The following is a 12,816-nucleotide window of genomic DNA, read 5'->3' on the forward strand; positions in this document are numbered from 1 at the left end:
AGCCCAAAGTTTGTCAAGTACCCTCCACACCATTACATTGCTAGCAGGAGCCTGGCCTGAACCACTGATACAGCAGGATGGACCCATGCTTTTGTGTTATCTCCACCTAATTATGGCCCTATCCTCTCATTGTGGCAGCTGAAATTGGGATTTATCAGTGCAGAAACATTTCTCCATTTTCTGTTGTCCAGTTTTGGTAAGTCTGTGTCAACTATAGCCTCAGTTTCCTGTTTTTAGCTGACAGGAGTGGAACCTGGTGTGGTCTTCTGTAGACCATCTGAGGTTGGACTTCAGAGATTGTAGTCTGCATACCTTGGTTGTGGTGAGTCATTGTATTACTGTTACCTGTCTATCATCTCTAACCAGGCTGTTTATTCTCCTCCTTTGACATCAACAAGACATTTTGGTCCAGACAACTGATGCCCAGTAGCTATTTTCTCTCTGTAAACTCCTGACACAACTATGGTTGTGTGTTAAATAGATCAGCAGTTTCTGAAATACTCAGACCAGTCTGTCTGTCACCAACAACCACGTTGCGTTCAAAATCAATTGTTCACCATTATGCAACGGGATGAACTTCAAGAAGTCGTCTTAGTCATGTCTACATGCTGCATGTGAACAATTTGAATTAACAAGCAACTTCTCGGTTTCTCTATTTATTTATTAACTGAATTTTATGATTAAATTACCCAACAGACGATGAGTTAAAGAAATAAAACTGTAACGTCAGCACCGAGGACAACGAGATGCGCATTTTTAATAGGCTATAGTGATAGAGATTTCCAAGAAGGAAAGAATCATGAGATCAGATGGGTGTGGAGAATTAGTGAATGGTTGTGTTGTGAGCGAGGGATTTTCAGATAGCATTGGTTGGGATTAGGTCTGTGCTGCAGGTTGTACGGGATTACAGAGCGCAGGGGGAAGCCTCGGAAATGTACGGTGCGTTATCGTTTCTCTCAACACGGCATTTCTCCGTCCGCCTGAACTGATCCACACCTGAGACCTTTCTCCCAGCTCCCCACGCCAGTCCTGGAGGTATACACTATAGCTGCATGGAAACATGGCTGACGTTCCTCAGATCGTGAAAATTGGAATTTCATTGAAGATGCTTCCCAACAACACGGCGGTGTACTTCAAGTCGGACGGCGCCCGGTTCGGACAGACGAGAACCATCAAGCTGCTGACCGGGTCCAAGTACAAAATCGAGGTCGTCGTTAAACCTGGAGCTGTTCAGGCCACGTAGGTAGTCACGAGCCAAACAAATTGGCATGGGAGGGAAATATAGTAAATTGGCCATCGTTTCAATTTCACTTAAAGGTAAATAATGAACGCCACAAATTCGGCCAATGAACGCGAAGGATTTTCATTTGGGGAAGGCAACATTCAACATGACAGGAGTCTTCCAAATAAAGATTACATGTGTCATCTCTGGTGGACAAATAAACGGTACCTTATGTCCCTTTCCTGTTCCTATGGGTAGCCTGCAGCTAGCAGGAGGATGGTGACCTCGGTGATTCCTACTATTTTACAGTGATCTGATTAATGTTTGTTATGCAGCCCGATATGGATTCTTACACATCCCATGTTAGAAATAAAAGGCGTGACTTGGCAACATTTCTTGATGGTTAATTTTCAGAACTAAAGATGATTGAGAGTCTTTTAATGTCCCGAAAGCATTGACCTCAGCAGATCTGCTGCAGAGAGGGTGTCAACAGATTTTCAGGCTACATTGGTGTAGGAAGCGGAAACAGTCGGGATTGTCAAGTAGTCCAAACAAAACTCTTAAATTAAACTCTTACTTATATTCTGAAATTAGAACCCAAACATAAATGTCGTAATATTTTATTCTAGAAAGATATTTACTGTCCACAGTCTTTTCCTGGAGCGCTCAACAGGAAGCTCAATATTTGACTCTACGCGCAGCACGTGAATGCAACACAAACGCCAACCCCGTTGCGCGTCAAATCCTCGACAGATTAGGACTCCAGCTTTTGTTCTTTGTGTCACTTCCCTCTTGTGTTTTGCTTACAATTCATGATTATGTAATGAATGCTGGTGTACTGCCATCTCCACTCAGGGATTACATTCGGATATCTGACTGTCACGCTGTAAAACATGCCTGAACGGGCACCCTCATGTAAATCTAGGTCACACATGGGATAATTCATCGAAGCATCTGAAATAATATGTGGCACGAAACACAGCGAAAGCCCAGTTTCGCCGGTTTATCTGCCTGTTTTACTGAGATGAATGTGTGTTGTCTCCCTGACTGCAGGTCAATGAGTGTAGGTGGGGTGAGCTTCCCCCTGGAACAGCAGTCTAAAGACCCACAGTCTGTGGTCTACACTGGCCTCTATGAAACAGAAGGAGTGGCACACACCAAGAGTGGAGAAAGGCAACCAGTCCAAATCAACATACAGGTATTGACACACTTCACTTTACACAGGTCAGAAAACTAAATTAAGTCTAGACCCAGTGGCAAAAAAATAAAGTATTTAAAATATTCTTATAGCCAGGAGTTATTTCTTAGGTTCTCTGCGGATTACTGTAGAAAAGCTTGATGAAGAGCTTATTGACACAACAAAACATTGTATTTATAGCCAACTATTGACATTTGATACATTTTTGCCAGATGAGAGATTATGTCTCAATAATGACTAAAAATAAAGAACTGTGGCTCACTGGGTCAAAGGCTAAATGCCGGTCTTACCAGTCTTACCAGATGTGCACGTTACTATGGTTACAGCTTTGCCCACGTTTCCATAGATACGTGGTTTTTCTGTACCCTCTTAGATACACACATTTCCAAGGTTAAAGTTTCACTACAGTGGGAAGGTGATGTGTGTCTTAACTGTTTAAGCTTCAAATTAACGTGGCTTAATGACATGATCAATTTTATGGCAGTTTCCTCTGGTAATCAGCCAAAGGTGCAAAGTCAGTGGTGCTCTTTTTATCCAAAAAAGGGGTAAAAAAAAATCTTTAGAACTCTTTCTTGGGTCAAACGTTAGTCTCAAAATTAGTTTCTAGCATCTCATGGATCCTTTAAAGAGGCCAGTCTAGTGTTTCTTGGTGTGGCATTAAAAACATCATCAACATCTGATATAGAATTGAATTAAATTCATGTATATGTTTATTTTATTCTGAGAACTTATTAAAACAGTGACATAGATAGATGTTCTAGCAGTGTTTTTATTAAAAAAAAAAAAACAAAAAAAAAAACAAAAATAAATTAAGTGTAAGTCAACAGTTTTTTTTTTTTTTTTTGAGCATCTGTGCATGTACTCCATATGTGCATTTTTTTTTTCTCTGGGGCTTGATATGTTTGCAGGACTGTATGTGCATGAAAGCATCTGTCCTATCAGTATGCGTCCTCTTCATTTCACCTTTGCGTAATCCTACACAAAATATAGTTCAAGCCTGTGTCTGCTTGTGTTTTTTAAAATCTGTGTTTCTTCTGCTCTAAAGTGACTAAAAATGCTAGATTTTTTGTGTGTTTGTGTCTTTGCACATCTGTATATGTGTTTGTACTTCAGTTCACAGAGGCGGGAATGTTTGAAACGGTATGGCAGGTGAAGTACTACAATTATAACAAGAGGGACCACTGCCAGTGGGGAAACAGCTTCAACAGCATCGAGTACGAATGCAAACCCAACGACACTCGCACACTCATGTGGATCAACAAGGAGATGTTTGTCTGACAGTCTGAGACAGGTATACGTGGTGTGTATGTTAATGCGTCATTCTTTCTGTCATCAAGTAAAAGGAAACACACCATTTTCCATTTCTGTAACGTAAAGCATATCATCTGTTCTGTTGTCAACTGGCTTCCTGTGGAAGGACATAAAATACAGCTATGTTGCCAGGTTTCCTTACTGGGATTTTCTTTGTTTATGGTGAAAATGCAAATGTGTGACAATCAATGGACAATGCATAGCACTTCTCATTTTTCAGTTATGTATTTGAAAGAATTTGATTAAATTATATTCAGAGGTTATTTTTTTCCCACATACAGTCTAGTATCCCTTAATGTGTGATCATATTTATGTGTGTGTGCAGTACTGTATGTGTTTGTGTGTGTGTGTGTGTGTTTATAAATGGTGTATGTACTGGTATGTTTTTGTGCATATTTGAAACTTCATGCATGCAGAGTTTCATTTCAAAATAAAAATTTTGCAAAAAAAAATTTAACGTCACTTCTCGGGAGACAGTACTTCTCAGAGTGTTTCCCTTCTGTCCTCATTTGGTAGCTTGTTCAGTCATTTAAACCTTTAAATGTAAAAAATGTCAGATGTGTTTGCCCTAAATGACCAAATTAAACTCTCCACACATAGAGAAAATAGTAATTACAACCATATTATCAGCTTTAAGTGCAGTTACTTGATAACCAAATAACAACACTGAAATATGTGGACCAATAAGCCAGCCAGGAAAAAATATATCCATCTTCTCTTACGTGTGACTCAGTGCATATCATGTTGAAGTGAGATGTGAAAGCAGTCTATTTTTTTTAATCAGCACTTCTTAACCATGAAATTAACTAAAAGGTTGTCATTATTTGTGCCACCTCCTCCACCAAAACTGATTTTTTTTTTTTTTTTAAAGAATGATTTTTTTTTTCCAATGAAACCCTCTGTAATTGTGTGGATGTTCTTTATTTTGTAGTAACATTTGTAGTACTGGAAGTAGGAGTTTTGGGTCTGAGTTTAGTTGTGTCCCTGACCATGGCATATTCATCCTCTACCTCTTTTGTAGGTCTTCACCATGTATGTTGATCAATATCACATTTAATGACTTTTTCTATTTCCTGTGATTTGCAAAATGCTAAATTAAAAAAAAACATTTTTGTACAGAAAGCCATTTGAAATATTTTCATATTGTGTGTACTTTGTTAGAAATAACTGTAATATTTTAATTTATAATCTATTTTGACCTATGCAAGACAAGTGCAGTGAAATATGTAATATAGTTGTGAATCTTACCTTTTCCTTAAAGTAATGTTTGTTTATTATGCTGTTACTATTTAAATAAACAATTGATTTTTTTGGGTGGCAGTTTTTTCTTATTTAATGTATATACATATCTTTTATTGTAACTGTTTAACAACCACAATTTATTTTACTCCATTTTATTTTATAATTTGGAAAAAAACTGACAAGCAATTTCTTAAATTACATTTAGAAATAAAAAACGAAAAACGAAAAACAAATATACTGGTCCATCAGATGAAAGTGGATATTCACAGCCAAAACATTAAACAGAAAATTTTTGAATGGGACTCAAAGCTGGTTTTTAAGGAGGTTCAAATTGACCAATATGATAGGAATCAATCTATACTTTGGCCCTGTGTACAGAAGATTGTGTGATATGATGTGAAAAATACAATTGTTTATGAAGAAATAAGGTTTGGAGGAGAATGAATTATTAATGCAGATATCAAAAAGCTTTGATGGTCCAGCTGGCTGGTTCATTTACCCTCCAGGCCATTTCTAACTCTAAACTATACTGAAAAATAAATAATAATGACAGTTGCCTGCTCCTACAGGCTCCAGAAACATACTACTTTAAGGTCAGAAAAGTTAGATGTCCAATGTTAGTACGCTGAGATTTAGTGCGCTACCACTTCTTGCAGTGCCCCCATTTTACCACATGGGGGAGCCCACGCACAAACCTGTTGTGAGTGTAGGATAAAATGAAGAAAAACGTCCTGTAGTTCCCGGATGTACAGTACTGCTGCACCTCCCCCTGCGCTCCTCCCCTCCACCACCGCCTGCTTGTCAAACCGAACCTCCTCCTCCGCTTACTGTCCCCTCCCAGCGGGTCTCACTCCCTTTGCCACTGCAGTGAAAGCCTCGGTAGCGGAGAGAGAGACGGCGAGGAGTCTTGAAGCTGGGTGTAAAGCCAGGACCAGACCTTCGAGAGCACTACTACCGTATTTAGTTTCTTTTTTTTATTTTTCGCTACAGCTCGGCGGGCCTGCTGACTCTCGCTGTTGTATCTCTTTTCTGTTCACATCGCCTGGATTTCATCATCCGACCTGCAAGATGGTAAGCAGCAACGGCTCCCTATTTTCAGCCTTCGCTGACTGGTAAACACACCGGTGGGCAGGCCTGTGCTTCAGTGTGTCGAATAATGTGGCGTTTTGCCAGGTTGTTTTCCGTAGTGGGGGTTTAGGTTTAAGCTAGCAGTCGACAAAGTCGAGCTCTGGCGAGGAGGAAACGCTTTCTTACCCACTTTAGGCTCCGCGTCACGCTCTGTGTGCAATACCCCTGGGCTCTGACAGTAGCCTACAGCCTGTGGCCCAGATATTTCTTATCCCTTCTTGGCATAGTCCGCACTCTTATTAGCAACGAGGTCCGTGCAAATGAGTTTTCGTGACAAAAATACACTCTCATTAGGCCTCGGTTGACGATTAATTGTGGCACATTTTACACATTAGGTAGGAATATGTAACGCCTGCTCATGTTTCGTCTTTGCTGCCACAGTCGCTCCGCATTCAACGTGTAACGACATTTATCTCCACATAGGTTGCATGACGCCTTGTTGATAGTTGCAACATTATTTGGCCTGAACCCATGAGCTTTGGTGAATACGCCGAGGCTACGTTTGCACGTTTGAGTCCATTTACAGCGAATCTATGGGAGGCTGCTTTAACAGGCCACAGGGCTGCCACCCCTCCTCACAAACACACAACACACGTATAACACATATATGTTAACCATTTGACATCCCTGCAGTGACTAAATGGTTAACATGGTAAACAACAAATATATGAATTTCTAAATTGAACATATTTTAAAACCTCACCAAACGGTTTATAATCAGAAAAATCATCTGATTTAATGGACGGATATGTAAAACCACAATTAATAATTGTAATTCAAACTAATATAAGCACATGTCTTCATGATGACAAAAAAAAGGACAAAAAACAAATAAAAAAACAACCCCTTAAATAATAATATTGAAATAATTTTAGTCTTTAGATGGATCATTTACCTGTGATCTTTAAGTGGATATGTGGGGAGGATTACAGTGATTGGTCAGCAGGTCTAACCAATCACAGCTAGATTGGACTTGATTAAAGAGCCAGATTCATATTCATGTTTTAACTTTTTTGAAAATCAAATTGAGGCGATTTGCGAGCGAGCAATTGTAAATTCATAATACCGCAAGGAAATGTGTGCTCCTTTTGTATACTTTAGGTCCACCCATATTCATAATTCTACCAGACCACACCCCTTCCTTTATCCTTTGATTCATTTTCTGATCAGTTATTAATTCCTTTTGTAGCAGACATGTGTGCAGCAGCAGCATTCCTCTTTTTAGTATCCATCCAGGTAGGGCAGATTTACTGCTGTCTTTTTGTCTAGACACAGACACACACAAAAGAAGAAGAAAAAAAAAAACAAAACCACATGCATTAAGATTGAAATTTGTCAGATATAAAACAATAGCTGATTGATCATGTATGTTGTAAGACGTATAGTTTTTTTGTGTAATGTGGATGTTTAGTTATGTTATTGTTAGATGAAATAATGATACATAATGACACAGGTTGGTGAGAATTTTTATACAAAAATTAGCACATGTAGATTTTTGTTAAAACACCCTCAGGAACTTTCACACTGCTAAAAGCAACATGGCTGCCCTCAAACTGCTGGTACCATATATTCAAACTATTGAGAGCCTTGGAGAATATTTCTGCAGGAAAAGATGATCAGATGATCAGGGACAAAGCCTGGCAGAATGTTGTTAAGAGCTCCTAGTGTAGGGCTGTAATCAACCAAAGAAATTGTTGGTCGACTGAAGCCCTGAAAATTCAACTAAAAATCGACTCGGGCGTTGAGAGGGGGGGGCAATTATACACAAGAGGCGATTCGGGGAACATTATCTTTATTAAACATCCCAGATCTAGGGTCGAAGTACAGCCTGTGGGCACGGATTAAGGTAAAAGCAAAAAGATGCCGTTGTTGCAGGCGGGTGCGCCTGCAGTTATAAAACAAATAAACGATTATTAGACTAAAATATTGAAATATGTGGAATATATTATGTTAATTGCCTTTAATATAGCCCACCGTTTTTAGATGATACGCCATGTTCGTCGTCGAGCTGTGATATGCAAACTGTTGTTTGCAAATTTTGCACTCGACCTTTTTCCCTCCATCTATTTTGATAAAATGCTGCCACACTGCCGAAGTCTTTGACATGGTTGAAGGACTCACCAGCATCAAACGCTAAAACAAAAAAACCTCTAAATATTCAGCAAACCACCAGACTCTGAGTAGCGTGGACATCCTTCGATCTCCCCCTCCCCCACTGTCTACACTCTAGACTGCATGAAACAATAAAATCGACCAATCAGAATTGTGGTTGACTCAAAACATATCAACCAAACAGTCGACCAGTCGACTTTGACTTTACAGCCCTATCCTAGTGGTAGTTCAAGTTTATGCTTTGATGTATTTATGCATTTATTTATCTGTTCTATTCGATGATTGGTGCTTGCATTAGTTTTTTAATACTCTCATGAGATATTTTGATTTCTGTATGTGTGATTTTAAAAGTCATTTTGAAGTTTTACCCACTTATGTTGCTCTAAACCCAACACTCTTTTTTTTAATTCAACATAAATTGCACATTTTCCCTTTACAGAATGCTTAATTGAGGGCTTACTGGCTACCCCCCTCCAAATAAATAAATAAAATAAAATAAGATAAACGCTTCAACATGTTATCCACAGGATAATGGCACTGGTGAGAGCTTAGTGATGACAGCTAAGGTTTGAAAAATAGCTAGACTAAGAAAGCTGGTCAGCTTTTCATCTGCAAAATAAAATGCAAAGCTTTAAAGCTAATACTTTAGCTGCTAATACTTAAGCTTCCTGTGTGCACCTCCTCAAATAATCAATGACATGTCACTGCAATATAAACCAAAACTGTAACTGGTCCACTTGGTATGCAGTTTTATGTGGCATGTTGTCCTTTTTTTTAAAAAAAAAAAATCCAATCTCAATCAGGTTTACCCATAATGCTGATGCAACAACCACAATAATAATGTTTTGTCAGAAGCCATGGCGTTTTCTTGCATTAAAAAAATCTGCAGGGCAATGTATAAACTTGGCTTAACTTGTGTTCACCAATATCATCCCCCTTTGGTGTTTCAGTTATTTTAGTAAAAATGAAGTTGATAAAACTATAGTTGCATCCAGTGAATTATTTTCAGTAACCACTGTATGAAGCTGCAGCTTAGGAACTCCACAGTTAACACGAGCTTTTGATCCATTGATATGATGACCTGTAAACCTAGTCTAAATAATACACACTGTTTTGAGATTTATAAATGCTTTATATTTTTATATGACCTCAGATATTTCATCCACCAGGTTAAATAAATAATAATAATAATAAAAACGAGAACAAAAAGAGCTTTTAGGAAGTTCAACTTCATGTGCTTTCTTTGTAAATGAGTGGGATAGATATCTGTGATTTGTCAGCAGATCTAACCATGAAACTGCTAAACATTACAAACTCTTAGGAGTGCAGATCACACCAGTCCACACTTAGATTGTTTTGCAAGGTGCATAATTGTGCTCAGAGCTACAAGAACCAAGGGAATCATCTGAGGAACTTGATGCTTCCGTGAAACTGGCTGATGGTACTGACCATGAATCCACCCTTAGAACAACAATTGTGTATATATCAAAACTGCAAGGAAATGGTGTTTGCTTTCCAAAACAAACGCTGCAGTGTGCTTCAGATCACATGGATAATCCAAAATAATTTTAGTAAAACGTCTTATGCACAGATGATACCAAAAATAAATCTTTTTGGTTAAAATGAAAGGTGTTATGTTTGAAGAAAGGACACAACTGCACTGCAGTTAAAAAACTTGATCACATCTGTGCAGAAGGAAACAACGGCTGCCAGACACATTCATGTTGCTGTATCTGGTCTTACAAACACACTAAATAGAGACAGCAATGGTTCACATTCTGTTTTCACTGGCAAAAATGTAAACTTTTCTTCGGTTGATTTAATGTTTCATAATATTAAAGTTTATGGGTGTTGAGCTAATAAATAAAAGAGAGCCAATTGTTAAGGTACAGTGTGAGTACAAAGATTCACTATAATGTTATTTTCTCTCAAGAACTGGATTTCACATGCATTCTAGATGTTGATTTGGCACTAATGACTGCAGTAATGTATAATTTACATAGTTAAAATAAATTCTAGTACACATACCTTCTGAGTAATGTAGATTTGCTCTGTAGAATCTGAAGCACATCCATATAGCCAGCTGGAACAGATAGAAAAGAAGATGGGGAAAATAATCTAGAAGCAGCAGCATCTCTAAGTGACACAGCAAAAAAAAACAAAAAGCTGTATTTATCCTGCAGCATCTTTCAGCTTTGTGCCATTGGGTTGTAACAGAGGGTATGCACGTCCTACAGGCAGCCAGCCAACTTATGGCCCATCAAAATGTATTCTTCTCAGCTGCAAGGGAACGTTGGGGGCAGGGACACGTAGTTGCTTAAGCATGTAGTGGAATGATCTGATGCTAAGGGGACCATATGCTGCCTAGCAATCAAGCGCCACCCACATAAGGATCTAGCTGTAGCTAATGTAAGAGATAAAAGCTACAGCGAACCTCTAGCAAAAGTGATGATCAACACTATGTTATCCACACTATGCTTCCAACTGGCCCACTCAATCTGGATTTATTCTCCTCACTAACCGTTGTGTCTCTGCAGTCTTCAGCTTGCATTGGAGCCAACACTTGGCACAAGCCAAACTCTAGTTTGTTTCATCAGTAAACATCTATTTGTATGGTATGCCCAGCTATGCGAACAGTGAATAATTCATATACCTTTCAAATGGCATGGTAATGGTAGCTTTTCTTTGTGATGGTTGATTTTCGCAGAATGATTTGTGGATATATGGAAGATACATTGCTCAGCTGTTCTGAAAGGTCAAAGTTTATTTATTCTGTATGCTCAGTAGGGTTGGGTTAAAAGATGAGTATGCTAACTGGGTTATTGATAGCTAATTTATGTCATATTGCTTTTTTTAGCATTTGAGGTGTCAAACATACTGCTTTAACTTCATGAAACATGTTTTGTACAGTATCTGTGTAGGGCTTAGATGATTTTTAAAAAGATCTGAGTGCCTGATATAAATGTAATTCATATTGACCTCAGTTATAAACATTACACGCTTTAAGTCAATCCATTGATTAAAAACAAATGGTCTGCCCTTCAGCATAAACAAATGCAACAACCCCTAATGTGTCTTGTTATCAGGTCAGAATATGAATTTATTATTACTTTAAGCCACCGAAAGGAAAGAAGACAGATTTTTATGTAGTGGAGATTGAATGGACCTGACTATAGGTCATAAAAGCACAATTTAAACCAGTTATTCTTTTTGTAATTTTCATTGAGATCCAAAATAGCAACTGCAATGTTTTTTTTTAAAGTTGCACACAACATGTCTATTCAGCCCCTCTGTCTTTAGAGAGTGCCCCACACACAGTCCCACTATTTCAACCCCCTGCACTCTGCACATAGACATCAAATCAATATGTACAGAGGCAAGGCGTGTTAAGTTAAGCCGTTCCTTTTCCTGAGCACTTTTGTTCCAACATTTAAACAGTTTTATACCCTGTTAAGAAACATTTATGTAAGAAAGATGCTGCAGAAAATATAGGCCAGCAGTCTCAGGATGCCTGTTTCTGCTGCAGGCAAAGAAAAGGAAGAGCTTGTTCTCTGGTCCAAATACATGGGCAGCCTATTTTACCAAGTAGAAGTTGCAACAAAATTTACTGGAGTCTACAGTAAGTGCGACAGCCCTGCAGCTAAAGCTGGATTTATACGGCGTCTGTGTAAGTTCGGTTATGGTGTCACCACCGTAGGCTGCGTGTAGGTCTGCAGAGGCTTGATGCGCATCTCTTTCAGACCCGACATGCACCCATGCTATGCAGCATGGCTACGTAGAAGTACTCCCTTGTGATTAGTCGTGCTTTTGGTGTAACTACGTGTTTCTGAATTTGCTGAGTAGGTGCAACACAACACTCTAACCCTACACTCATGAAGGTTCAAATTTGAGGATTAAAAAAATAAAAGACCCTGACTGATTCTGGATATATAGAGCAAATATTGAGATGTACATTTTTAGAGATGTACTGTTATTATGAGGGAAACCATCGAATTCCTGAGACAAGTAACGTTTTTCATTTTTCTCTTAATTTCTAGTGTACATGTTTTCACTTGTAAAAGCACAATATCTGGTACACTTTGATATTTTGAGGTATAGAAAAGATAAAGAACCTGGAATTTTGTGCATCATAATAATAATAAAAAACTATAAATTATAAAACTCCTATTCATTTGAATTTTATCCATACAAATAACATTGTCCATTAACCTTTATTTGTTTAGCATTGGTTAACAGTGACAGTAGTCCCTCTACCTCTGATGTAATATAAAAATTAGTTGTCAAAATTTTATCATGCTGACAAAGTCAGATTTTCAGTTAAAAAATGTTAGTAAAACATTATTAGGAAGTTTTTTAGGTGGTGCTACTTGGAAAGAAAATTGACTCACACCAAATTTGGAATAGTATTACAACAAAACTGAAATTGGATTAGTTAAAAAAAATCCAACTGGGCCATTTACATTAAGTAGAGAAAATGTTAGGATCATAGTGAGTTAATTTCACAGCAATATATTTCATAAACAAGTTAGCAACGTGCTTTCTAGACACTGCTTGAGTCTGCACGACTGTATAGCCTGCAGTATAGTTTACTATATATCTGTAT

At 38.2% G+C, this 12,816-nt stretch overlaps 2 protein-coding genes across 2 annotated transcripts in view; both read left to right on the plus strand.

Annotated features, from left to right (window-relative positions):
- The first annotated feature begins 733 nt into the window (after nucleotides 1-733).
- cnrip1b (cannabinoid receptor interacting protein 1b) lies at nucleotides 734-5,041 on the plus strand. The gene is made up of 3 exons (XM_042009458.1): nucleotides 734-1,239; nucleotides 2,276-2,420; nucleotides 3,534-5,041. Exons 1-3 carry the CDS (start codon nucleotides 1,061-1,063, stop codon nucleotides 3,696-3,698), a joined length of 489 nt encoding a protein of 162 aa, XP_041865392.1. The 5' UTR covers nucleotides 734-1,060; the 3' UTR covers nucleotides 3,699-5,041.
- A 706-nt stretch (nucleotides 5,042-5,747) lies between these two features.
- The window catches only part of LOC121655112 (calcineurin subunit B type 1), a 38,756-nt gene continuing 31,687 nt past the window's right edge, over nucleotides 5,748-12,816 (plus strand). The window contains exon 1 of the mRNA XM_042009536.1: nucleotides 5,748-6,044. Coding sequence (XP_041865470.1) covers nucleotides 6,042-6,044 — 3 coding nt within the window. The 5' untranslated portion in view covers nucleotides 5,748-6,041. The remainder of the gene's footprint in view (nucleotides 6,045-12,816) is intronic.

This window comes from Melanotaenia boesemani, chromosome 16 (assembly GCF_017639745.1).
Source record: "Melanotaenia boesemani isolate fMelBoe1 chromosome 16, fMelBoe1.pri, whole genome shotgun sequence".
Lineage (NCBI taxonomy): Eukaryota > Metazoa > Chordata > Actinopteri > Atheriniformes > Melanotaeniidae > Melanotaenia > Melanotaenia boesemani.

Bases quoted from the DNA above. Each gene is read 5' to 3' on its own strand.
- cnrip1b (XM_042009458.1), top strand. From the start codon at position 1,061: ATGGCTGACGTTCCTCAGATCGTGAAAATTGGAATTTCATTGAAGATG. The intron at 1,240-2,275 runs GTAGGTAGTCAC...CCCTGACTGCAG, and splicing joins CCTGGAGCTGTTCAGGCCAC to GTCAATGAGTGTAGGTGGGG. The intron at 2,421-3,533 runs GTATTGACACAC...TTTGTACTTCAG, and splicing joins CAGTCCAAATCAACATACAG to TTCACAGAGGCGGGAATGTT.